Source organism: Chrysoperla carnea, chromosome 1 (genome assembly GCF_905475395.1).
Source record: "Chrysoperla carnea chromosome 1, inChrCarn1.1, whole genome shotgun sequence".
Taxonomy (NCBI): Eukaryota; Metazoa; Arthropoda; class Insecta; order Neuroptera; family Chrysopidae; genus Chrysoperla; species Chrysoperla carnea.
In genome coordinates this window covers 23,609,632-23,635,261 of record NC_058337.1, presented here as the reverse complement: position 1 = coordinate 23,635,261, position 25,630 = coordinate 23,609,632, and the positions used below count along the sequence as shown (strand labels likewise).

General features: G+C 27.7%; 4 protein-coding genes and 1 non-coding gene across 5 annotated transcripts in view; 2 read left to right on the top strand and 3 right to left on the bottom strand.

The window, feature by feature from the left end:
- Positions 1–6,745, bottom strand: part of LOC123291052 (all trans-polyprenyl-diphosphate synthase PDSS1) — a 135,411-nt gene extending 128,666 nt beyond the window's left edge. Inside the window, exon 1 of the mRNA XM_044871489.1 lies at positions 6,431–6,745. Within this exon, the coding sequence (XP_044727424.1) occupies positions 6,431–6,583 (153 nt within the window). The 5' untranslated portion in view covers positions 6,584–6,745. The remainder of the gene's footprint in view (positions 1–6,430) is intronic.
- On the top strand, positions 6,630–9,933 carry LOC123291053 (39S ribosomal protein L32, mitochondrial). The gene is made up of 4 exons (XM_044871491.1): positions 6,630–6,736; positions 6,883–7,037; positions 7,143–7,397; positions 9,622–9,933. Exons 2-4 carry the CDS (start codon positions 6,947–6,949, stop codon positions 9,885–9,887), a joined length of 612 nt encoding a protein of 203 aa, XP_044727426.1. The 5' UTR covers positions 6,630–6,736; positions 6,883–6,946; the 3' UTR covers positions 9,888–9,933.
- Positions 9,934–12,391: 2,458 nt separating this feature from the next.
- On the bottom strand, positions 12,392–15,897 carry LOC123305416 (protein spindle-F). The gene is made up of 2 exons (XM_044887126.1): positions 15,051–15,897; positions 12,392–12,737 (listed from the first exon to the last, which is right to left on the bottom strand). The coding sequence occupies exons 1-2, from the start codon at positions 15,841–15,843 to the stop codon at positions 12,445–12,447; spliced, it is 1,086 nt and encodes a 361-aa protein (XP_044743061.1). The 5' UTR covers positions 15,844–15,897; the 3' UTR covers positions 12,392–12,444.
- On the bottom strand, positions 13,704–13,785 carry Trnas-uga. Its single transcript has one exon. It is a non-coding gene; the product is annotated as a tRNA-Ser (tRNA).
- A 3,978-nt stretch (positions 15,898–19,875) lies between the features above and the next one.
- LOC123295500 lies at positions 19,876–24,197 on the top strand. Its single transcript, XM_044876913.1, has 3 exons — positions 19,876–20,065; positions 22,327–22,772; positions 23,946–24,197. Exons 1-3 carry the CDS (start codon positions 19,876–19,878, stop codon positions 24,141–24,143), a joined length of 834 nt encoding a protein of 277 aa, XP_044732848.1. The 3' UTR covers positions 24,144–24,197.
- Positions 24,198–25,630: the final 1,433 nt, after the last annotated feature.

The window sequence follows — 25,630 nt, the reverse complement described above, 5'->3', positions numbered from 1 at the left end:
ACTCTTCCATATATAAAATGTAAAATAATATATAAAAATTTTTTACGCAATGGTATCAAAGCTATCAATAATTCATAAATATATAATAACTATGTCTGCTATAAAAATATTTTAGAACATTATTGATTTTTTTTAATATATGAATTAAGAAATGTCTCAAATATTTAAGTTTTTACAAATATGTAATAAGTGTCAAAATAACCAATACAAATTTTTTAATTATAATCATTAGAAGATTATTTAGATGACTCACTGGCTTACCGGTGGTCAAATCGAACATGGTAGTTATTTACCATCTAGAGGGTAGAGTTAAATAGGGGTCAAAGTAAAAAAGTATCCAGCTCAAAACAGAAAATAATAGTTCTAAAATTGACCAGAATGGCGCTTGTAAAATAAGAATTCAAATTTTCGATATCTGCCTTGGTTTTCGAAATATCAAAAGCTAAATAATTAGACAAAATTTTCAATTTTCAATATTTTGAAAATTACTCCAGATATAAAAAAATTATATTCTTACTTTTCATATTATTTGTCAAGTTATAACATAAGTAATTCACCATCAAAATTGAATATATATATTTTTTTAATTTTTGTCCTCACTTCCGTGCTAATATATGCTTAATTAATCAGGCACAACGGGTTTTTTTTGTTTAAAATTATTAAAATTTTAACTTTAATTTAAATAGTTTTATTTTTAATTTTCACCGACAAGTTTTGGAGAAATCTATGAAAACATGATCCATCTACCGTTTTTCCATAAGACCAATGTTAAATATGTCTACTTTTAAGTCATTTATTTATTTAAATAATCAGGCAATCCGCCCCTAAAATTTTCAGAATTGATTTAAACTTAGCCCAACTTCATATTTAAAAAAAATCAAAAGTTTTTATCCGAAATTGTCCTGTTGCTGGTACATCTTTAATTAATTTAAATAACTAATAAATAGTTAGAATTTTTGTCCAATACAAAACTATTTTGATTTTGAAAATATACACACAAAAACTTTCACAAAACATACCAACACAAAACTATCTTATATAAAAACAAAACAAAATTATTCAAAGCACGTTAATAATGTATGATATTAGCTCACACATTCTTAGATGAGCTAATAATTATATAGAGTGTATTACTTAAAATATAATGTATTTTAATGAAAAATTTATTATATACAGAATGATTTTTATAAAGTTTCCACACTTGCGTTTCGAAAAAGGGGTTGAAAATTCAAAAAACGCAAAACATGTTTCGACTTATTTTTAAGGCGGAATGAAAATACAGTATTCATTTTTTTTTTATGGAGACGTTTTCATGGTAAAATAGAGATCAACTTCGGCTTTTCTTTTAAGGAACTAACTAAGTGCGTAATTTCTGTCCCCGATACTCGAAATCGAATTTGAAAAAATTTCCTAGATTTCAACTTTTCAAATTATTTTAATGTCACTGCAATTTTAATGTTATTTAGTTATCGCGCCAAGTTCAATGCCAAGTAATTTATATTTTTTTGAGATTCAAGCTCAACAAATTCGACAAAAAAATTAATAGTTTTCCGAACCGAAATATTTTTTGTTCATTAATGAGTAAAATAATTTATTCTTAAAAATACAATCCTTTTTATCTTATTGGTCTAAGAGATATAAGGCCAATCTTCACCCATCTGATAGTCAGACCATACATTTTTTGTGAATTTTTTTTTATTTTTAAACACTCCTCTCATAGTTCTATCGAAAATTGTTCATAGCTGTTTTTAATAAATTAAATTAATTTAAAGGTTTATTTCAGACAAGTCTATCCCATTATTTTCATAATTACATTATCTTTCTTCTGATACCAATGTCGATTGGTTAACTGATCGATGTAGAAAGAAAACGACAGTTCATGGAAAAAATTGATTCAAATTAATGAAATTAAAAATAGCCATGAACACTTTTCGATAGAAAAACTATGATAAAAGTGTTTAAAAATCAATAAAATTTCATAAAAAATATGACTCATATGGTTATCAGATGGATGAACATCGACCTTACACCGTCTCTTGTAGGTACTATATTTATTGTAAACATCCTGTATATATAATTTTGTAAACAAGAAAGTTTATTATTATAAAATATTTAATAAATTGAAAAAACTGTCACATATGTGTCATAAATATTATAATTTTTATTAACGCAGTAGTAGTTACAAATCAAAAATAATCAATTTCTTTTATTTTATAAAAATAAAAACTTAAGTTTTTACTATTAAACCACATTATTTATATATTTATTATGTTTGTTTACTAATTCACCATACAGAGTGTTTCAAAATTGTACGGAACTATTTTAAATACGTGTTCTTTAGCTTACAAGTAAAATTTACAAAATTGAAAAAATTCCAACAAATTTTTCGGGTGCAGAACCCTAAACTCGCACTTGAAACCTTATTTAAAACACTCTCCATTAAATTACCTTTTTCCTTAAAGGATTCTCCAAACTGAAACGATTTTGAAGATCATCGCCTTTTTTGGGTACGGAACCCTAAAATCGCACTTGAAACATAGCTATGAACACTCTTCATTAATTTATCTTTCAAACGAAACAAACAAAATCACAGACACACATACATAGCGGTCAAACTTATAACATCCCTTTTTTTGGTTCGGAGGTTAAAAAAAAACAAAAAAGTAGCATATGCTAATATATGCCCAAAAATAATTAATTACCGATATACATTAGTTTAATTGAATTAATAGGTTATTGATTATGTTCTATAGAAAGGAACTAAGACGTTCGCAGGTTTATATTGCAGAAATGGTTTAATGGGTTATTAAAGAAGAAAAAACTGCGGAGTCCTATTTAATTTCGATAAATTTTATAAAAAAACTTTTTGTAGAGAATCAAACCCATCGGAATAGTATTGTTCAAAAATTAAATTTAAAATAAGATAAAAAGATATTAACAGTTTAATGTTTGGAAAAACTCAAAAAAGACATTTTAAAAACTGAAGTTGAGGCTTTAGAATTACAGAATCTGTAATTACTCTTCAGAACTTCATAAAGGATGCTCAAACATTATTTTAGAATTTTGAAAAGCTCAAAAATTTAATTGTGAGCCCCGTTTTTCAGCTTTTAGAATGGCTTTTTTGGAGTTTTCCCAAACATTAAACTGTTAATATCTCGAAAACGAAGAAGTTTCCGAAAAAATCACAAAGAGCCTTTTTTACGTTAAATGACCCATAGAACCTAGAGTAGCTTTTACTTGATTCAAAAAAATGTTATTTAACTGTTTCTGTAGAGGGGGGGGTATACAAAAATTCATTGGATCAATGGGGTTTCTGGCAAGATCCAGAATATTAATCTATAAGCTTTTCTAATCAAGAATCAATTGACAAAATGCGGTACTCGTATTTTGCACACTCAACCCCATCCAGAGACCGCTCTATTTTGATTTTGAAAGTAATTTGGTTAATTTTATTGATTGAAAATGGTGCGGTAATAAACTATTTACGCCACGCCAAATGAGTGGGATAGGTAGTTCTTATATAACGGGCTTAGATAAATATTTTTTTGCTACAATATACAACATATATTTACATGAATTTATGCGAATATTTTGAGCTAGAGTGCACGCACATAAAAAAGTCAGTGAAATTTTGAAACATCTTACGCATATTCATTCAAATAAATTATTTATTTATGTTATTATTGTGGTTTTTTATTTTCTTTCAAATATTTTAAATATTCCAATTGTTGACCACAAATATAACCTATTTACACTAGTCAACACAAATTTTGCCCCCAGAAACATTAGTATACTTTTTGAAAGGTTTTTTGGCGTGCTGAATACAAATCTGAGCGCAAAATTCTTTTCCCCCTAAATTCGAAATCACGTTTTACCGGTGAATAATTTTTTCTCACAATAAAATTTATGCCATCAGAAAATACAATTTATTCTACTTCAAAAATCATTTTGTATTTTTCCAAAATCTTATTCCAGGAAATAGAATAAATAAGTAATATATAAGTAGAATTAATTAATTATATCTAAATATTTATATTAGTAGTAATACAATGTGTATTCATTTTTAATTATAATAAATGTCATATGATTTCTCGAAAAGCAAAAAAGATATCAGAAAATTCAAGAAGTATAAAGAGGGAATGAAAAAGAAGGCTTCCAATTTCCATATGAGAAAAAAATTACACCATGATGTTACAAAATTTTAAATATAATTGAAAAATGGATTTTTCCCATTTTTAGGTAAAAATATTTCAAAAACGTTATGTATTCGAGAAATTGCGAAGCAGAATTCGAATTCAGCACGACCCTGCACAGATGTCAACTCCAACGCAATGCTCATATGACTGCAATTTTGAAGGTCACTTTTTTATATATTGTCCAAGTGACCAAAAAACCTTTTTATTTTATAAACTGAGAAAAAGTGAGCCGGTTAGTTTTACACATACTTCAAAGTAGATGAGTAATCGGAAAGTGTTTTTCTAGAAAAAATCACTTTTTTCTAAGAAAAAGCAATATTTAATTATGAATTATGGAAATAGAGTTTCAAGATGTTTCATAAAAAAAATCATTTGATAATTCCAATTTAGGAAATTAATTTCAAATTTAAATGACAAATTTTTTACTAACAAAATAATTTATAAAAAAAACTTGTTTGACTGGATAAAAAGTATAAAATCAAAATATAGGGTGTCCGAAATTTACGCAAGATTATTGGTTTTTTTTTTTAAAAGATGTTTAGTGTTGACAACGAAAAACAATGACAGCTATCCGTTCAGGGTTAAATTCAAAATGGAGCTACATGACTACTACACGAAAGAAACATGATTTCAATGCCGAGCAATATTAATTGTATTAATTCCGGAAGACTAGAACAGAACTGATCGCATGTTTAATCAATCATACGACCTACAGCCATCTGCAGCTGACCTTTTAATTTTCTTGAAATCTAAGATCTAGGATAACAACGCACTAAGACTGAGCGCTGAATCAAATGAAATATAGCCACATTTTTGCAAAAAAAATTGTATATGCATGAAAAACATGCTATTCCATGCATAGCCCTATGCGGTCTGCTAGGAATCACTTAAAAATGTACACTTTTTTTTTAATTAAAATTTTTTTCTATTAAAATTACTTCTTGCATTATTTTTGGAGCACCCTTTAAAATTAAATTAATATCTTTTTTAAATTACGACAACAACAACAACAAAAAACCATGTAAAAAAAAGAAAACAAATCAAACTAATTAGATTGAAAAATAAATTAATTTAATTAAGTGTAATTATTTTTGAGAGCACCATATGAACACATCCACTATAAAAAATACCACTATATTATCTTATTTGATTTAATAAAAGTGAAATTAAGTGAAAACTTTTTTATAAAAATTTTTTAAAGATTTTTAATATATAATTTTTTTACAATAAAATCAACAAAAATTTTTTTTCAAGTTATTGAAATTAATTTTTGTAATATTTTTTTAGAAAGTCGCTTGATCAAATAATATGAATTATTTTTTAAATTTTTTTGAGCATTTAACAAAACTAAAATTGAGCAAAATTATTTTTTTTTACTACTGAGTGGAATATAAATTTTTTATTTACGTAACAAACTCTTTTTTTCGTAATTTGAATTTTATTGTAGCAATATATGTGTGTTATTTATAATATTTTTAATTAAATGTCAAAGTACTTTTACTTCAAATTAAATTATAAAATTCAGAATTAATTAAATAACAAATAAACAAATTTTAAAATTTCTTAAATTTATTCAACGAAAAAATTTTCAAAAAAAAAAAAAACATTATGAAATATATCTCATCTTAAAGGTAATTGAATTTCATGAAAGGTAATAAATGTCCTTGACACATTTTTAATAATAGTGAAAGATTTAAAAAAAAAAAAAAATTAATAATTAACAAAAAAAAAAAGATAAGAAATTTTAACTAATTTATTATTATTGGAAAACAGTAAGGTCGCCATAAAAATAATACAAGACTACAATTTTAAAAGAAAGTAACAATCTCACTGAAATTTATAGAAAGTGCTTTTTAATAAAACGAGTTCATTTTAATATTCAAGACATCTCTAGGCAAATTAATAAATAATATAAAATTTTATTTATTAATTATTTTATACATATTAAATTCTTTTATTCAACAATTAAATTTTGTATGCATAAAACGCACTTTTTTATGGTACAACAATGCAGGGCGGTAAATTTAAATTTAAATTGAAGTTGCTAGAAAACACGCTTTAATTATTAAACGTCAAATTGATGTGCATTTGACAAAAATAGAGCAAGCGCATTAAGATATTAATCACTATTTCGATTTATATAATACCAATTTTTTTTTTTCGAAGTTAACAATTAAAATTGATAACAATCACTTAGAAATAATTAAATTAGATAAAAAATGAATAAATCTGACCTGATTATTTAAAATCCTTGCCGAAGACGATGATTTGATCCTGACATAACTTGTTAATTTTTTTTTCACTGGCGCCGATTGTCCGAACTGACACAATAATTTTTCATGGACCCGACGGGCACAAAGTCTCGTAGATGACCCTATACACGCCATCGTCAAAACTGTTTTAATTTCACATAAAACATCAACATTCACACTAAGCGTATTTTGTCTTTGCTTCCACCACGAGGATCTCTATAAAATATAACCCAATCTCTCTCCCACCTGAATAAAAAAAAAAATTCACTCTCTACTCATTTCGACGCTGTATGTATACATTTTATTATATCGACGTCTGTATTAACTGTTTTAAATTAACCTCAATTTAATTATTTATCTAAAAATGTGAAATTATTTATTGTTTATTAGTTCATAATTACATTTCAAATTGTAGTGATAATTTTTATTTGTAGGGTTACATAATCGTTCCGTGTCTCACGTGTAGTATGATTTGATTCGTTATCATCTGTGTGAATTATGGCGTCGAAATTATTAACCAGTTTGCAAGTATCGTTACAGAAATTAGAACAGATTATTGCGTTTACATTTTTTAGACGTTTTCCACCTGGTAAGTAAACTTAACATATTTTAATACATTACTTAATGATTTTGTTTGAAAATTTATGTAGATCTTTGCACATAACCTTACATTTTTGTTTTTTTATTTCAATAGATGCATATTGTTTAGCTGGAATAAATATTGATAATCGACCCGCTCCGTCAAATGTAGCAAAATCGAAATTTTCATTAAAAGATTTAATCGGCGATGGTTTGTTATGGGCAGTACCAAAAAATCGACGTACAATTGAACGACGATTAAAACGAAAATATGGTTCTCCGGAATATGTGGTGAAAATACTTAAACCAAAGAATCATTTACGAATTTGTGGTAAATGTGGACACTATTATGAAGTTGGTGTTCTTTGCCGTAAGTAAATTTGTATCTTGACAAACTGTAGAGTATTATTCATCCATTTTTATTCTTAACTAAAACCGCCGTTTTGCCATGTATAGATATAGTAGGAGAGTTGATCGAAATCAACCCTTTCTGAATATTTTTTCTTTTTAATATTTTGTCCTTTTTTAGTTTTTTTTAATTAGATACCACGGGTTTTTTTTAACGATTTTTTTCGAAAATGTTGCCTTTTCAAATGAACATGATGATTTCATGTTTGAGTTACCGTCCTGAAAAAACGTAACAGAGAATTTGTCGAACACTTTAACCACTTGATAAAATTAATAATTATTAAACAATCCAGATAAAGTAAATAGGGAATATTCATGAAATTTAAATTTGGTTCAAATATTTTTTTTCCGTAACTTTACTGGCTGAACAATTCAACTAAACCATTATTTTAGTAATTAATATCTTTTCAATTACTTAAAATTAATTAATAAAAGTACAAATTCAGTGAGAAAAATTCAAAATTTCTAAAACAGGAAATTCAAATTTTTAAACGGACGTGACATCATAGTACTGGCTTGTCAAATTTGTTGACATACCGTATGGTATTAATTACTTACATTTGGTATGATATTACATTAATTTCTATTATTCTACGGTTTTTAATTAGAAAACTTAATGATAACGAGTCTAAATTCTATGTTGTAAATTCATTTTTTTTAAGTGTAAATTATACATTGAACTGTCACCAATTGACAGATCACGTACTTATACGATATCAACAAAAAGCGCCAAAAAACTGCGTTTAAATATCTCAAAATTATAATGTATTTTAAATATTTTTTACACTTAATTAACACATTTTTAAGTAGTATTTATATTTTTTACTTTGTTATAACGGTGCAAACAATGAATTAAAAATATAAAAAAATATATGAATATTCCCTATTATGTATGTATTGAAAAACTTATAGTATGTTCGAGATGGCACGCAAGCACATCAGTGCAGTATTTTTGTCGGAAAAAATATTTTATCGTTTAATAATTATTAATGTTATCAAGTGGTCATATTGTCCGACAAATTGCCTGCTACATTTTTTCAGACCGATAACTCAATTATGTCGTCATCATGCTCATTTGAGAACACAGCACTTTCGAAAAAAATCGTACAGGATAGTTTGGTAGAGTCGTCAAACGGGAGCCACTCACGAACTTTCTTATATGTATTAATCATTCAAAAACCGTGGTGTCCCACGGTCTAAAGTGACTTTTGGGATTTAATTACTGTCGAAAAGTTGAAAATGGAAGTAAAATTTTTTCTTGGATTTCTTTCTATTGTTTTACATTTTACCGTTTAAAGATTACCCGGTGCAAATAAAATTGAAAAAAGCACAGAAATTTTGCTTTCGATTTGGTTAAAAGTCAATGTTAAGGGTAATTCATTCCTTAAAATACGACCATTTAACCTTTTGACTTACAGTTATCAAGATAATTTAATATTAAGACGAGAAAAGCAAAAATCAAATTTTTGTCCAAAAATTCCACCTTCAAATAACATTAAATTTCAGTGTGACTTTAATCTGTATGGAAATCTAAAAAAAAATTAGGGAAAGTTAAGATCAATTATAATAGAAAATTTTGACAGTAAATTCTTCTAATGTTCGTAACCGGTTACAGATAGAGAAAAATTATACTAGGAAGTTATTTTTATAAAATAACAAACTATTTTAATAAATTTAATCAATTCGGAAAAATCTTTTTTTTTAAAGAATAACATCATAAATTTTCAACTATTTTTTAACCCCGTCATCTAACTCACGTATCTAAATTGGTAGTTAATGTCAATCATTATCTCTTACAATAAGTCAACTACTAAATTTCTGTATCGGTGGCAAAACTGCTTCTGCTTTATAAACTGTATTTTTAAATATTGAGAAAATTTTAAGGATAACACAAGCAATTCTTATCCAGTTTTACTGTTATTAAAAATGGTATTTAAAAGAACAAATAAAAGAAATAATCTTAAAATACGTGGCATTTATCATGACCCTACTCTTATTCTTTACAACGTAATTAGTGAAAATTCTCTTTCTAAAGAACTGTCGGAATCTCCACAATCTATTATTAGATCACTGATATACTTGAATGATAATAGTATCGTAGAAACAATTAGAGCGGAAAAATTTATTTGATTCTATGAATAAAAATTTAGATTTCATTGAATAAATACATTTTAATTATTTTTCAGCACATTGCTACTCAAAAGTACTGGAAGAAACAAAAGCTATACAAGACCGTATACAAGCTGATTTAAATTTAGAACCAGTTGAAAAGGATGTTGTTGTATTATATGAAAATGAAAAAATCGATCCAAACTCCGAAGAATTTTATAAAAATAAACGTATTGTTGAAATGAAAAAACCAAGACCTTCATGGTTTAGTAAAAATTTACTGCAAAAAACAACACAAGCACCAGCTACAACGTCTGATGTAAAACCGACGCAACTTGGTTAAAATAAAATAATTCGTAGTGTTAATTTTTAATATATTGTTTATTAAAATAAATTATAGTCATATACAAAAAAAAAAGTTTTTTAATTCAGAAAACGAAATATTTTACTAATATTTTAATACAGAAAAAAGTTTATTCTCTTCAAATTTTTCAAAATATTTAAACTGAATTTCTTTAAATTCTATTTATCACAGTCATATTTTATTTATTTAATTTGTCGTATTTGAAAATTAATCCAATTTAATTTATCAATAATCAATGCTCATAAACTAAAAATTTATTCAATTGAATTTTAAGCCTGCTGGTAATTTCTGTTAAATTAAATTTTTAACTAATGGGTTAAATTTATGTCTACAATTACTCATTGTTAGGACAGAAGGTACTTTAGACATTTGGTTCAAGATAGTGAAGAAGAATTTTTCTATGGCTAGAACATCAATATTTTGAAATAGGCGCCCTCTAACGTTGCTTGATTCAGTATTTCCACGAATGAGGGATCAATGGTGAAACATCTCCAACATTTACTGACAGAACGCTGCCATGTGTATTTGATGTTAACTTCCACAATATCATGCTTTCAAAATTCGCCAAGCATGTGAAAAAAGATATGTTTCCTTTACAATTTTCCATGTTATATTTAAGAATTTTCACACACCAAAAGCAAGGCAGAGAATATATTGCTTCTTCCTGTAACTTGTTGCATAATATTACTTTATGTTCCTTATTATATATGGTTATACAAATAATTCTGTAAATCATTTCTAATCAGGCAAAATGAGTGTGAGAGAGTATATATGCATTAAGCAATGTGTATAAGAAAGAATGAAATAAATAGATAGGTAGTGTGTTTGTATGTCAGCTAATCCACTCTTATTACATGTGAAAACAATACTGAACTACTAGTGTTCAGTAACCAAATGACTATTTTTATTTCTTTCTTTCTTATAAACATTGCTCAAGTATATGTAGTCTTTCACAGTCATTGATGCCTTATAAGAAATGATTTACGATACGTCAACCAAAAAATGTCAGAATTTATAAGTTCAATCCATATCCTTTCCATGATGGATATCAAGGTAGTTTATGAACATTTAGAAAAATCTATGGACGTGAAAAAGTGCACAATTCGATAAAGATTAGATTGTTTTGGTGAAATTTTAATGGACCTATGTTAAAATGTGCACTTATTTTATATTTTTAGATCACCTAAACGCAGAATTTATGCAAATTTTTTACAATAGGGTATACTTTTAAGAAGGATTACAGAAAATTTGTTTCTAATATGTGACAACAGGTGGAAGACATTTTTAAATTATCAAAATTTTTCGCCAAAAACAACATAAAACTATTTTTAACCATATTTTTTAAAAGTAAATGGATTCGGTATAAATATAATCAAAAAAGTTTTCGAAAGCATATTTCTAGCAAAAACTATTTCCAAATATATATTTGAGAATGAAACAATTTTGTAATAGGTCTGCTGCAACTGTCGACACAATTTCTGAAAAAATCGTTTTCAAATCATCATCAATTAAACTAAACCCTATTGTAGTATTTTCACTAACCATTTTTTTTTTTTCAAACAGTACCAATTAACATTAAAAGATTAAACATACATTTTAAAGTAATAGGATTTTAGTATTAAATAAAAGAATATACCTATTATTCTTTTTTTCTAAATATATACCTACTTATAATAATTAATTTTATTTATTTATTATATATATTGAGATTGCAGATTTAACTGAAAATTTTAAAAATTTAAATTTTTTAATCACTCTGTCAAATATTTTTGGCCAACCATTAAATTAGTTTTTCTTATAATCAATGACCTTACATACAATTGTATCAGTGATAAATCAGAATTTTCTCCGCCAAACCACATTAAAAATAGTAAACTTTTTTAAATGAAAATTATTATAAATTAAGAATATTTTTTTAGAAAGTGTACAAAAATTTTGACGTGGATATGTCTATGTTTTCGTTTGTCATTTCATGACCAACAGCGTATGACAATTATTTAATTTGTCACTTTTTGAGCTACAACGAAGCTATGTTAACAACATTTCGAAAACCGATGTTTCTAGATTTCCGCCTGCCCTACTTTATAATTGGGTAGTTATAGTGAATGTAAAAAAAATTTCAAAAACTAAAATCTAAGCTTCGAAAGCAGAAGCCAAAAGCAAATATTTAACAAAGTGATTTTTTCTTATAGCAACATCCACCTTTCATTTATATTCACATACTTTCTAGGCAAACTTATCTAGTAACTTAAAAACCAGAAAACTCTCGTTGATTTTTCCAAATCATATTGTCGTCCAATAATTCAACTTATAAAATATAATACACACAATAATTCCAAGCAATAAAATGAAAGCACCACCGTAAAAAAAAAATCCTTTTTACAAACAAAAAATTCCTAAAAATCTAAAATATCAACAATTAACCAGAACCAAAAATATTTTTAAAATAACCAAAGTGAAATTTTTATTTGATTCCTAACAGTTTCTTGAATTTTCCTACTTGATATAATAATCGATCATTTTGATAAAATAAAGGCTATATACCTAAGGTTGTGACAATTTCAAATTGATCTGTAATAGAATCATCAACAAAATGATTTTCCACATGTCGATGAAAATCGCTATCAGCATCAATATTTAAATTAAATACTTTCATACACATTGGACATAAACGAATGTTATTGCTGTTGCTCTTAATATTGCTTCCTGATGGTTTCATGTTATCCTGATTTTTTTTCTCAATTTCTTCACTGCTTTTGTTTACAATTATTTTGGTTGTTTCTTGTTTATTAGAAGTTTTTCGGCAATTTTTGCACAATTTTTCGCCATCTATAATTAAAAAACTTTGTGTTAAAAATTGTGATTTGTTTTTACTTTACCATTCCCATTTTTTTTTTGGAAAAAAATAATGGAAAAACTATTATAATCAAGTAAAATAAATGTTCGGCATCGAGAGGATCTTAATCCTTGAATCTCTAAATTGAAAATTTGTCTAAGGTGAATGCTTTATTCGTAGGTAAATAATATTTTATGTAAACTCAAGAAAGAGCAATAAGAATTCTAGATTTCAAATACAGTCGTAGACAGTTTTGTATTCCTGTTCTCATCACATAAAAAAAACTTAAATATCGAGCTGCGATTTTCCTGCCTACTCCTAAACAATGTAGGCAATGAGTATAAAATCTACGAATTTTATTCGCTTGTTGTTATCAAGATAATGATCTTTCGAAACTGAATTCAATAACAATATGATCAAAAAGAAGAAGAATATCACTTAATATCTAGTAAGTCAACTGACTTGGAGTTGTTCAGAAAAGTTGGTGAGTATCACTATCAGTTTAGTTTTGTTAAAAACACAAGCAAAATAATATCAAAGCTCAATTTTTATGTAGCTTTTTTAGTTTTAAGGTCAAGTATTAATGATGTCATTAAATAACTGTTTGTACAAGTGTAATGTGTAAAACTATCAATAAAGTAAATAATTAATATTCAGAAAATGGGATAATAAACAAGAAAACTACGAAACACTTCATGCAACTTACTCATTTTCTCTTAGCTTAGTTTAGTGGATGTTTTGGGTGATTTAGTTTGTTTTTAAACAAGACGACAAACACTTAACTTCTGCACTTTTGTCATATCTACAGAATAATATAATTTTATAAAAATTTAGTGTTTGGTAAATTAAAATAACAAATTTACTTGTTTTGTAATAAAATATCTGATGTTCAAAAATTCTCACTATATAGTCATTAAAAATTTCTAAAAATATTTAATGTAAATTTAAAAAAAATTTAACGCTGCGGACAGGATTCGAACCTGTGCGGGTAGAACCCAATGGATTTCAAGTCCATCTCCTTAACCACTCGGACACCGCAGCTTGTTATATTTATATCAAAAAAGAAAGTCTATCAAAGTTGTTTCGTTTTTAATATAATTACTGTATTCCGCAATAAAAATTTATTCATTATTTTCAAAAAAACTTTTTGTAAAAGCTTTTATATAACTTGCTTTGTTGCTAATCTCTTTTTTTCTACGTACTAAATTTCGACTAATTGTAATCAACCTTGAGTTTGGATTCTGATGATAATACAAAATAATTATTTGACTACAACACGAAAATACGCTCCGAAATATAATTATCGTGGCAGTGACGCTAAGAATGAAGATTGAAACCTAAGATTAAAGAATATATATTTCCTAATTAAAAGGCATACCACTATTATTTAAGTAAATGAAAGGCTTTAATTAACATCTTACTTTCAAATCATTGTTATAAATACAAGTTGTCTTATTTTTAACAAATTTTAGCTCCTGATCCTGACAAAAATGGGAGTATAAGTTAGCTCTCAGGCCGATTGACTAAAAACTAGTTTAACTTGGTTCACTGAAAATTTTATCAGGTTGTTTGAAGATCATCAGATCTTTTTCTTATTTAATAGAATCTATTATTTCTAGTTATAGAGATACCAGAACGGTAAACTTCCCTAGGGTGGGGGATTCCATATTAAAAAGGAAATCTTTGGATATAAAAGACTGGTACAAAAAATGTTGTAAAAAATCACGTTTTCAGGCTTATTTAGCTTGCCTGATAATTTTAAAATATTGCCCAAACGTAATATTTCTTTGCCTAAAGACAGGTACCGCAGCGCTGTTTGAAATCTAGCCCTGTATATTTTTTATGTTGATAATTTTAAAATGGATCACATTTAACGCGCTTAATAAAAATTTAAAACTATAAAAAGAAAAACAATCTGCTTTTGTAGGTTCGAAGGGCTCGGTACGGAAATATGAATATATGCCTTAGAAAATAAAAGGCCCAATATTAAGTATTACATTTTCAATACAAAAGTTAATATTAATAAAAATTAATATTTTTTTACAAGAAGTACAAGAAAGTAGTAAGTCATATTTTATTTTATGCTGTACAAGATATCTATTTAATTAAATTTTTTGAACGCTTCACACCTTCAATCGTATTGTGGGCAATAGATTTAAACCGTTAAGGTTCAAAGATCAACTGTTTGATGTCGAGGTTTTTTGAAATTTTCCCATGTTTACACTTATTTATTACGTATGACGTATTAGGCAAAGATAAGATAACAAATACTTATAATTACAGGAAAAGCCAACGTCATTACTTACCCGAATGATACTTTTGTATAAGTTCAACAGCACTCTTTAACTTCGTTTGTTGCAGAAGTAATATGTCTTTCAAATTATGTAAATTCTCTGAATGTTTCGTAAGTTCATTAAATGACGACTCCTCATCACTATCTTCTGGATATGTAAAACCAATCGAATGTACATCAATTTCAATATCATTTTGTAATTCAGCCATTTGTGCACATTGCTCTTCTAAATCTGCTTTCTCTTTTGACAAACGATTCAATAACTTCAATGATATTTCTTCTAAACTAACATACTCTGATTCACTTGGATCCGTCACACGTTTTATCATCTCCGAACGTTCTCTAGGTGAATGTTGTGTAAATGTTTTTGAACGAATTAAATGATTACTTACTGGAATAGGACCTAATGATGATTCATTCATTTTATGTTGATTTAACGCATCATTTATTTTTAATAATTGATTACCCAACGAATTATTTACATCTGTTAATTTCGATAGACGACTCCATAAATTACGATTCTCTGATGCAACCATCATTACATTTTGTGCTAATTGAGACTTTTGTTTCGTTAATTGACCTATTTTATCTTGTAATAATTCCACTTCTGTTTTACTTGTATTAGAAATATTTATCGATGGTTTTTCACGGCAATATTTCATGCGTAAACTACAATTTTCATCTTCCACGGTGGCTAAACGTTTTTGTAGTTGTTGACACCGTTCTTGCATTGTTTTTAATGCCAATTGTAAGGCATAATTTGATGTATTTTCACAATTATATGTTAAATCATTAATCGATTCCATTTTTGATTAATTATCACTGTGATATATTTTTGTTTTACGTAAATTATATATAAAAACTACTCGGGAGATACCCCATATTTTAATTTGTATATAAAACAGATGTCAAATGACAGTACTGTGTTCTGACAAGAATACTTTTGTTACACTGCGCAATGTTATCCGTAAAATAGTTATGATGGAGGTAATAATTTTAGAATCAAAAAGATAAGACTAAACTGATCATCTTATTGTAATTAATGTGATAATTATTAAGTAATTATAAGTGTTAACATCTATATTTGATTAATTAATATTTGTGGAGTATAAAAATTTAATATTTGACTGTTGGCATAAAGCATTTTAGACATATTTCACTCATGGGCGTCTACTTGATATTTGTATATAGTAATGTCAGTTAAATTAAGAACGCGAATATGAAATTGTAAAAACACACGCTGAATAAAGATGATAGAACCTGAACCCTTATTTATAATTTACTATCAGAACTAAATTAGGATTATTAGCCTGGAAAACAGGCTATTTATTATCATCTAAAATGTAGAAAAAAAATGTCTAATACTTCAAAATATTTAGGATTTTAATGTTCTGCTTCTATTTACGAACACAAAATTAAAATGTTCGTCATCATGGTAGCTCCTGTTACAGACTTATATTATGTATAGACTGACACTGACAATGCTGTTGTTTTCCGCGAATCTAGATTGAAATCGCATCGTAGATTGTAGATTGGTTGGCTGCAGTTGTTAATGGAGAATAACTTATTACAATAAAATAATAATTTAAACGTAGACCCAAATAGTTCCTAGATCATCAAGTCTGTTTGTTTTTATTTGTTGCCAGATTCCACACATTATTATGTGTGTAGGATTTGTATTTGTATCATAATGTGTGAGACAAGGAATTTAGCAACAGACAACAGACAATAAAACTATTTTGGACTATTTTGGTATGTACTACGAGCCAAGCCAAGAAATAATTGAGAATGAAAAAATAAAAGGCGTTTTTTTTCGTTTATTAGTTATGTAGTCTACTACTATGGGTACAAAGCTGTAGATATTCGTCAAAAACAAACTTGAATGCGGTAGTCAACTAAAATAATACTGCAGGGCAAACGAAAATTGCCATAGAATTAATTAAAGTTGGCGCCCATGAGAGTCCGTCTACGATTCGTCTATTTATTGCCGGCGCGTTTAACATTACTATTTCAATTTTAGAATATGTTCTATACCAGTGATATATTATTGAAATTTTATTGTACCAGTTCTATTTATTATTTTTTTGTGAATTTGTTGTGTTAAAAAATTAACTTCTAACTACCGTAAATAATACACACTTTCATACATTCGTAGAAATTTGTAATAAAATATAGATATTGAAGTAAAATGGATATTATGAATGTACATTAATTATCGACAGTTTCTATTAATTAATGATGGCAATTTAAAAGAAAAATCTGGTGTAAAAAATTCGCAAGATCTCTATGTACAGGTAAAGTATAAAAACTTGAATTGGTTATAAACAAGCGATTCGTAAATCATTTTCGTTATGTTTCACAGATAGCAAAAAGTATCTGTTGTCTTTACAGCTATTAATATTGTGTTGTGAAATAATAAATTTTCTGTAATTGGCGTCTTGATTTTATGATTTATATAGTTGACATCTTGACGAATACGCTTTGACATTTATAAAAAATAAAATCGGCTCAGATAGGCCAACCAAAGAGGTTATATACATAAAGAACGGCAGGGCCCAAAACTTGCGATATGCGAAGAGAGAGAGAAGACTGCCAGGGAATTCCCCTGTGTCCTTATCTATTACATAAAAAAAATAATACAAATATAGTAGACACTAAATCTCTATGAATCATATGAGTATGACAAGGACACAGGGGAACTCATTAGCAATCTTCTCTCTCGTTCATCATATCGCATCCATTTACAGGCTAACAGATCTCTCGCGTTCTCTATATGTATTATCTCTATGAGACCAACACAGACCAGCATATCCATCACTAACCTCCATTTAAGGCAGCTCGTACTAGTATAGTAAAAAAACACCAGCCAAGTGGCCAAGAGTGTCAAGGCCGACAAGGCGTTTATATGTCTCCTGTTAAATTTTTTGGAATTGAGAGGCTTTGCTGAATATTATTTATGTCTGTTTTTTACTTATAATTAACGGATCACGCGGTTAATTTATCAAACTGTCGTTATATGGATGGGAACATGTTAAGTGGCGTTGCTCGTGAAGGTTTTCTACAGTTTTTCGGTACAGACATATGACGCCATATTTCCTTTACCCTTTCACATTGTGTATTCTAGGCCATTTGTAGAATTGTAAAAATAAATGAAGAATATAAAAAGTAATGTGGAAGGTCTCTGCTGGATTACAATAAAAAACGGAGGTAAAACTCTTATTGTTACTTTTTAAATAGTAACGTATAGATAAATTAAAAAAAAAAATTATGTGCATGATGTTTTAAAGTGATTTGTTTTTATAGTCATTATACTAGCATTAATTGTTTGAGAATATTAAGAGTATATCATAAATATTCTGAAATTAATCCAGCATATGGTGGATTCACACACTGGATTGAATTGTAGAAAAGACGCTAATATATATTTTAATTTTTGTTTATTTTTAATGATTATTTCAATTTTAAGGACTAAAAATCATCATCACATACTTATTATAATATATTTACTTATTTCTAACGAATAAAAATTTATTAGAAACAAATGAAAACAAACAATTGATTGAGTTAATTGTTGAAATACCATGCATAGACAGTGTTGACTACTCTATCACAATACACGTAGGTACATACATGTCACACATACATACATAACTGATATTCCCATATAATACATACTATATAATTTACGCCTAATTTGCACCCTCACGAGTAAACAGTGATGCTTACGAACAAATGTTTCAAACAATAGTTATTTATTTTTGAAAAGGAACATTTTTCACATTTAAACTTTTGTTCTATCTCTAATGGTTTACAAGATGGGTCCTACGGACCCAAGACCCAATTGCCCAATGTTGCTCACTTACGAACTCGACCTCACTTTTTACGTCCTGAGAGTACGCTGTAAAAATTTCAGCTTGATATCTTTTTTCGTTTTTGAGTTATCGTGTTCACAGACGGGCGGACGGACGTACAACCGGAAATGGACTAATTAGGTGATTTTATGAACATCTTTACCAAAATTTTGTGCGTAGTATAAATATTTTTAAGCGTTACAAACTTAAATATATGCATGGTATAAAAATACTTATATTTATATGCTATTATCTCTTGAAAATATATATTTTTCACCTTGAAATATATTTTTTCATTTATAAATGATTAATTGAAGTTAATTAAGAAATTTTACTTCTTTTTCAATTTGTTATCATTTGTTTAACTCTAAAAAATACGTCACGAAATTTTTGTATGTATAAATCCACTTTTTTGTCAAGTAGTCTCCTCAGTTCGAAAATAGCTTTTTACAATAATCTGTATATAGAGGTATTTAGATGTATACAAGCATTCAAACATATGATTTTTAATATACTACTCGAATATACCATTTTCTATTTAAGGGTTCCTTCCGTATGATTGTTGCTCTGATTTTTGATGTTTTATTACACGCACACGTGTATTAAGAACGTATCTGTTTTCTAAATACATATTTAAACGTTGAATATTTATTTAAAATTATTCATGTTTGTTTTGATAAATTCTCTGTATTGATTTTAAAGTATGCATACTTTTTGAACTAAAAAAGCATTATAACGAAAACTTAATAACATAATTTGATTGGATCTCTTGTTTATTTATTGATATTTTAATATTCAGTGATTACAGCAGGACTGTAATTACTATGAATATAGTTACATTCATTTTTTTTATTCAAATTTAATAATTATATGAATATTTTATAATTTAATTTCAAAAATATTACATTTTTATTTAAAGGTGGAAAGAGTTATGTTTGAAATATTTATGAGCATAAAAAATCAAATTATCGTACAATATAGGCAATAATGGTAACGTGGATGTGTTATGGATGGAAGAATTTTAAGGAGGAAATAATATCACGATTTGCTGGTGCATTATTTACAACATTATTGCCACCGATACATATATTAACGTTATGGTATTTTTGGTCACAATATTCACGGCGTGTTGACAAGATAAATTGTTCATGTTCGTGTTGGGATACCGTTTTTAAAGGTTAGTCGAGTAGACGAATATAAAGATTATTTTAGTTACGAACATGAAACTTTTTTCGCATTTTTTAAATGTAAAGATAATAAATAAATTGACAACAGGATTAATAGGATCTAATATATCAAAAATAAGTAAAATAAATTCATTATACCAAGAACTCACGATCTTATTATCCTGAAGGAACTTTACACATTAATTCTTTGAAAAATCTTAAAGATAATTGGATGACACAGTGTAAATACTAAAATTCTCAATTATTCTTGTTAAAAATGAAATGCCCTGTACTTTTTAAAAAAAACTTCAGTGAATTTTGGGTTCTATCGTTATTTATAAAAGAGAAAAAGGATGTGGTATAAATTTTTTTCATGCTTAATAAAATATAAGCTATGGAATAACCATATAGTACATTCAGATGAAACAGATTAAACCAAATGAAACAAACCGCTCACTTTATGCCAAAACCTAGTGGAATGTTTTTCTTAGATGTCAAATATCATTCGTAAGCCACTAATTAGTTAAACAAATGATTCTATATGTTAATAAACAATAAATTGTTAATTAAATTAAATGGTCCATGCTAAAGTTGACTTAAAAAATTAATAAATAGGCAACTTATATTACTGATATGTTATACATGTATGATAGTTTTTCGATTATTAGACAAAAATTAACATGTCAGTAATATAAGTCGCCTATTTATTAATTTTTTGTCAACTTTAGAATGGTCTATTTCATTTAATAAGCAATTTATTGAATACTCTGCGTCACAAACTGTGCACATATTTTATCATTCTGTGATATAGCTATAATATATCATATAGTAACATCACTTAGAATGCTAAAACACGTGCACATTTTGTGACGCAGAGATATTAGCAAATAGAAACATAACAAATAATTCTACCAGGTTTTAGCAAAACGTGAGCGGTTTATTTCATTTTCTTTAATTAGCCGATTTTTTTTAACATCTTTTACTGTACTAATGACATATTCATCGTCTATACTCGGATAGACGTAAATTATCGTCTATACTCGGATGCACTTGAAATGTAGTTGAATATATTTTAATAAAAAAAATTGGTAGTTATTAACATTAATTACTGAATAATTAAAATTTTAATTAAAATAGTAGGTATTAGTCACTCGAGTAGTGATCTGTGAGATATTCCAAAGTATTTCCCTCCTGGTTTGCTATGAGGTGTTAACGAAATCGTTATATACTAAGTTTTCTAATTATAAATTGGAAATTTTATATACTTTTTAAAATAGAAATTGTATGTAGACAGTTTTACGAAGATTGCAATCAGCTGATATTACACCGTAGACTTTCTGCTCAATTTTTGTAAGTACAGTATCTGTGGTTAGCCATTCGTCATTACCACATATTATTATTTAAACGTCATAATCATCAATCAAGCTGTGCTATTTAGCATTTAAATTGATCCAAATCCCTTTAAACAGTTTAAACACTACTATAACAATTTGATTGTAGTCTATTGGATTTTAACGCTAAGATGTCAGCGCCACGAGTAAAAAAATGTAAACCATTCTTGTTACAATCAGCTGATTATTTCAATGATTAAAGAGGCAGGAGATATATGCTTTATTATACATTTTAATGTGCTGTGCTATATTTGGCGTTATGAGAATAGTTCTTTTTTCTATCGCTAGATAGAGTCTTTCTTAGCATTAAAATCCAATAAGCGAGTGACAGCGATATTCTCTATCTAACTGTATTGCCAGTCTATATTTTATATAAGTAAGTCTATGATATTAGTTATTGTATTGCTTATTGTAAATAGCATGAAGCTTATAAGTAAATAGTAACAGTTTATCTTTTTTTGAATAGTTAGATAGCTATTTTTAACTTTTCCAAGCTGTGTTTTTTTGGGCTTGCAAGTATATAGCTGTAGGTACTATTTTCCAAATATCTCATGCGCGCATAATTATGAGTTATGGCTGACAACATTTCTTATTTTTCACGTGTTAGTAATACCGGTTACAATTGTCAAAGTAACCGGTTACCTTGACAAGTGAAAAATTTGGCTAAATCTCTTGAGTTCCCGCCCATTTACATTTAGCTATTTTTTCATTTTGAATCTGAATTTACTATAAAAATATCTACTCTTGAAAAAATTAAAGGGCCTAAACCCACGGACTATATTGCTACGATCTTATACAAGTGGCAAAGTTTGATGTTGTTATTCAATCAATCTATTTTCAAATATTGTAGAAAATGTTATTGTTATTCTTCTTTCTTCCAGGTACATATGAATCGGGCATTGCATCATATAAACATTTTTATTTTAATGCAACCAATAATACATTTAAAATATGGCTAATTGCATCGTGTGGTATATTAATATTATACGAAACACTACGTCATTTAGTTACATTAATGTTACGACATAAATTACGATATTCAATGGCAATACTATTTTTATCATCAATATTTCCACATTATTATTCATGGTGGATTTATATGAATTATTATAACGATGAATTCTATTCACAATGGTTACATCAAACATTTTTTACAATTACTGAATTGTTATCAACGATATATGTTATACATTTAGCGAATAAGGATTCATGTGTTACGTCACGTAAAGTCATGTTAATTGTGGGAATTGCACTTGTACATATATTTAGTAGCGCTGGTGATCAATTTATTTTTAATGTTATACGTGGTCAAGGGTATTCCCATCAGGTAAGGATTAATGAAACTCAATTCTTTTTCTGATTCCCTGTCCTCATATCATGCCCATCATGTCTTCATTTGGGATCGTCAGAGATTCCCAGATTATGTATGTGCTAGTTTTATCGAGTATATTCGAAAATATATCTTTTAAACATCCCTGAATAAGATTTAATCATTTACTGTTGAATAGTCTAGTAGTATGTGTCGCAACCAACTCGGTTAAATAGCTGTTCAATAAACATCCTAGCCTTTTTACTAAACAGTACCGTTCAACTACTCAATCAATCAGTTAGGCTCAATCAAACAGCTAATAACTTAGATTGATAATGTTTAACTACTCTCCTAGCCTATTCATTTAAATTAAGTTCCACTTTCTGAAACCTAGCGCTGAAACTCATACACTGTCAATATGGCGTCGGAAAGCAGCAATATTGTTGGTGTTTCTCACAGTTTGATTGCGTTTACGCAAAAAAAAGTATTATGGAAGATTGTAGTGACAAAAAGTTGTAACCAGCATGGTATTTTTTAAAACTGGTTTTCACGGCAAGAGCGTTAGTACTTAAATACAAACTATATCGAAGAAATTTCAGAAAGTCCAATTTCTGTGAGAGAGGCTGTGATAAGTCAGTCACTTTTTGGTGGCCAGACATTCCAAAACTGTATTTTTAAAAACTGCTTGCTGTGAATCAATGTTAGTACACTTAATAACGGAAAATGTGGTTGAACAGCTCCGAATTCAAAAATTCTTATACATGTTCCTTAGACCTTCAGGAACATTCAGGCACGGAGAGGTGATTTCCAAGATGAAATTTGGAATTTTCTTAAATTTTTTTATCATTGTCATTTCTAGTGGTGATCTTAGTGGGGTTGTAACCATTTTCAGATACTTTTTGACCTCGCATTCGTGACCAGCGACCGCAAAAATTTCAAAAAGACTATTTCCGAGGTGAAATTTAGAATTTACTTAATTTTTTATCTCTGCCACTACTAAAAGTGATTTTAATGGGGTTGCAACTACCTTCAGTTGGTTTTTAACCTCGAATTCATTATCAGTGACCTCGGAAACTATTTGGAATCATTGTTACTATTTGGAATGCTTTGAGGGTGGGAAAATTACCTTCTAGAAAATTATTATTTCTAGAAAAAAATAAAATTTTTAATAAAATAACATATTTTTTGTAGATTGTTCGTGATTTAAGTTTTATGGTACCTGATATTTTGCATCTATTGCTTCCAATTTGGCTGTTACGACATACAAGACGGAAGTATGTATCGTTAATTGGCCCGCGATCATATTGGTGCGATAGTCATTTACGACGAGATATTGCATTAACATTAATTTTAGTAAGTTTCGGAGTACTATTTTGTTCATGGCTGTAAGTAAAATTTTAATAAGAAATCTACTGATAATGATATCTTCAAGCACAATTTTCAAACGGCACTAATAATGGCGCTTCTATTTAGAATCAATACTCAAATTATGATAAAACCAAATAATATATTGCTACAAGTTATTTTTCAGGTTTCTGTTATTTAGTTGTTTAAGATTCAAAGAATAGTTGATTAATGAATAATATTACGTTCGTTGAAAGTAAGTAGAAATTTGACGATACCAAATAAAATTAAGTATATTGTTCTCTAAAGAAACTAATTTTATAACTGGAGGTAGAATCTCTTTGATAGTAGGTACCAAATGAAATCTTATGATATTTTAATAACAAGGATTAACAATTTTAATTTCAGTATTACGATAATTTAAATATTAAAAATTATAGATTATACATTGAAAAATTGTATTAATGTCTGCATTGAAGAGAAAAGTGGTGATGTTTTAGTGAAGTAGATTAATTTTAGTTACTTCTGGGTACTTATTTAAAAATTTTTATATTTCATTTGATTATACAAAAGAAAGAAAATTTAAAAATTTGTTTGCACTTTGGATATTATAAAAGTAAAATTACTGACGTCAAAGCCATATATATTATATGGGCGCGAATTGATCTCACGACATCTGTAATTCCAGATCAACACTCTGCCTCTGAGCCACCAGATGATGATGCGACAAAGTGTTCTCGGTTGTAGGTTCAATTTTCGCTCAGATTTGTATATATATCTTTATATCATATTAATATTAAGGTATTGATACTAGCTTAGTAAAACAAAATTTTAAAAGGTTATTAAGAAAGGAATTAAGAATTTTAATTATGCGCCATTTTTGTTCGATCTTAGCTGGAGCGTTCACATTTTACACCAGTCATCACTTGCAAACAATACGACATAAGCATGCAACGTTTCACATTTTAACAATCAAATGTTTGTGTAGAAATATCGGTGAAAAATTATGTCATAGATGTTTCTCCAGTTAACAGTTCGTAATTTATCAAAAGAAGTTTGCATATTCTGCTTTAGTTATTGCTTGAAGTATATTGAAAAATTAAATATACTTCATGGGAAATCGTGGTTACACGGCGTACAAATGGCAGTTGTAAAATATGGGCACTCTATCTATTAACGTATTCGGTTTCTGTCAGATGTTTGCGGGTGGCAAGCGTGGATTCACCGAAGTGGGTAAGATGAGAATACTCAAACCCTAATAGGCTTAACGTCACACTTTCGGGGTCTTATTGAGGTCGATTGAAGTACATCATAGACGATATGCTGACATGTTATTTCACATTTTTGACAAAAAATTATCTTTTTATTATTATTATTATTTTATTTTTTTATTTTTTGGTACATTAATACTTGCATTTGAAAAAAGAGATGAATATTCGTTGAGTGCGCAGCCATCTACTAATTTAAAAGTAATCGTCGAGTTTGTATGCACATATACATTCCACCAAAACATGTGAGCCTCCTTCCTTTGT

What these genes read in the sequence shown, in the direction of transcription:
- LOC123291053 (XM_044871491.1), top strand. Translation starts at nt 6,947, where the DNA reads ATGGCGTCGAAATTATTAACCAGTTTGCAAGTATCGTTACAGAAATTA. An exon ending in TTTTAGACGTTTTCCACCTG is followed by an intron (nt 7,038 to 7,142) that starts GTAAGTAAACTT and finishes TTATTTCAATAG; the next exon opens with ATGCATATTGTTTAGCTGGA. An exon ending in TGAAGTTGGTGTTCTTTGCC is followed by an intron (nt 7,398 to 9,621) that starts GTAAGTAAATTT and finishes ATTATTTTTCAG; the next exon opens with CACATTGCTACTCAAAAGTA.
- LOC123305416 (XM_044887126.1), bottom strand. Translation starts at nt 15,843, where the DNA reads ATGGAATCGATTAATGATTTAACATATAATTGTGAAAATACATCAAAT. An exon ending in TATACAAAAGTATCATTCGG is followed by an intron (nt 12,738 to 15,050) that starts GTAAGTAATGAC and finishes TTTTAATTATAG; the next exon opens with ATGGCGAAAAATTGTGCAAA.
- LOC123295500 (XM_044876913.1), top strand. Translation starts at nt 19,876, where the DNA reads ATGGTAACGTGGATGTGTTATGGATGGAAGAATTTTAAGGAGGAAATA. An exon ending in TTGGGATACCGTTTTTAAAG is followed by an intron (nt 20,066 to 22,326) that starts GTTAGTCGAGTA and finishes TCTTTCTTCCAG; the next exon opens with GTACATATGAATCGGGCATT. An exon ending in GTCAAGGGTATTCCCATCAG is followed by an intron (nt 22,773 to 23,945) that starts GTAAGGATTAAT and finishes TATTTTTTGTAG; the next exon opens with ATTGTTCGTGATTTAAGTTT.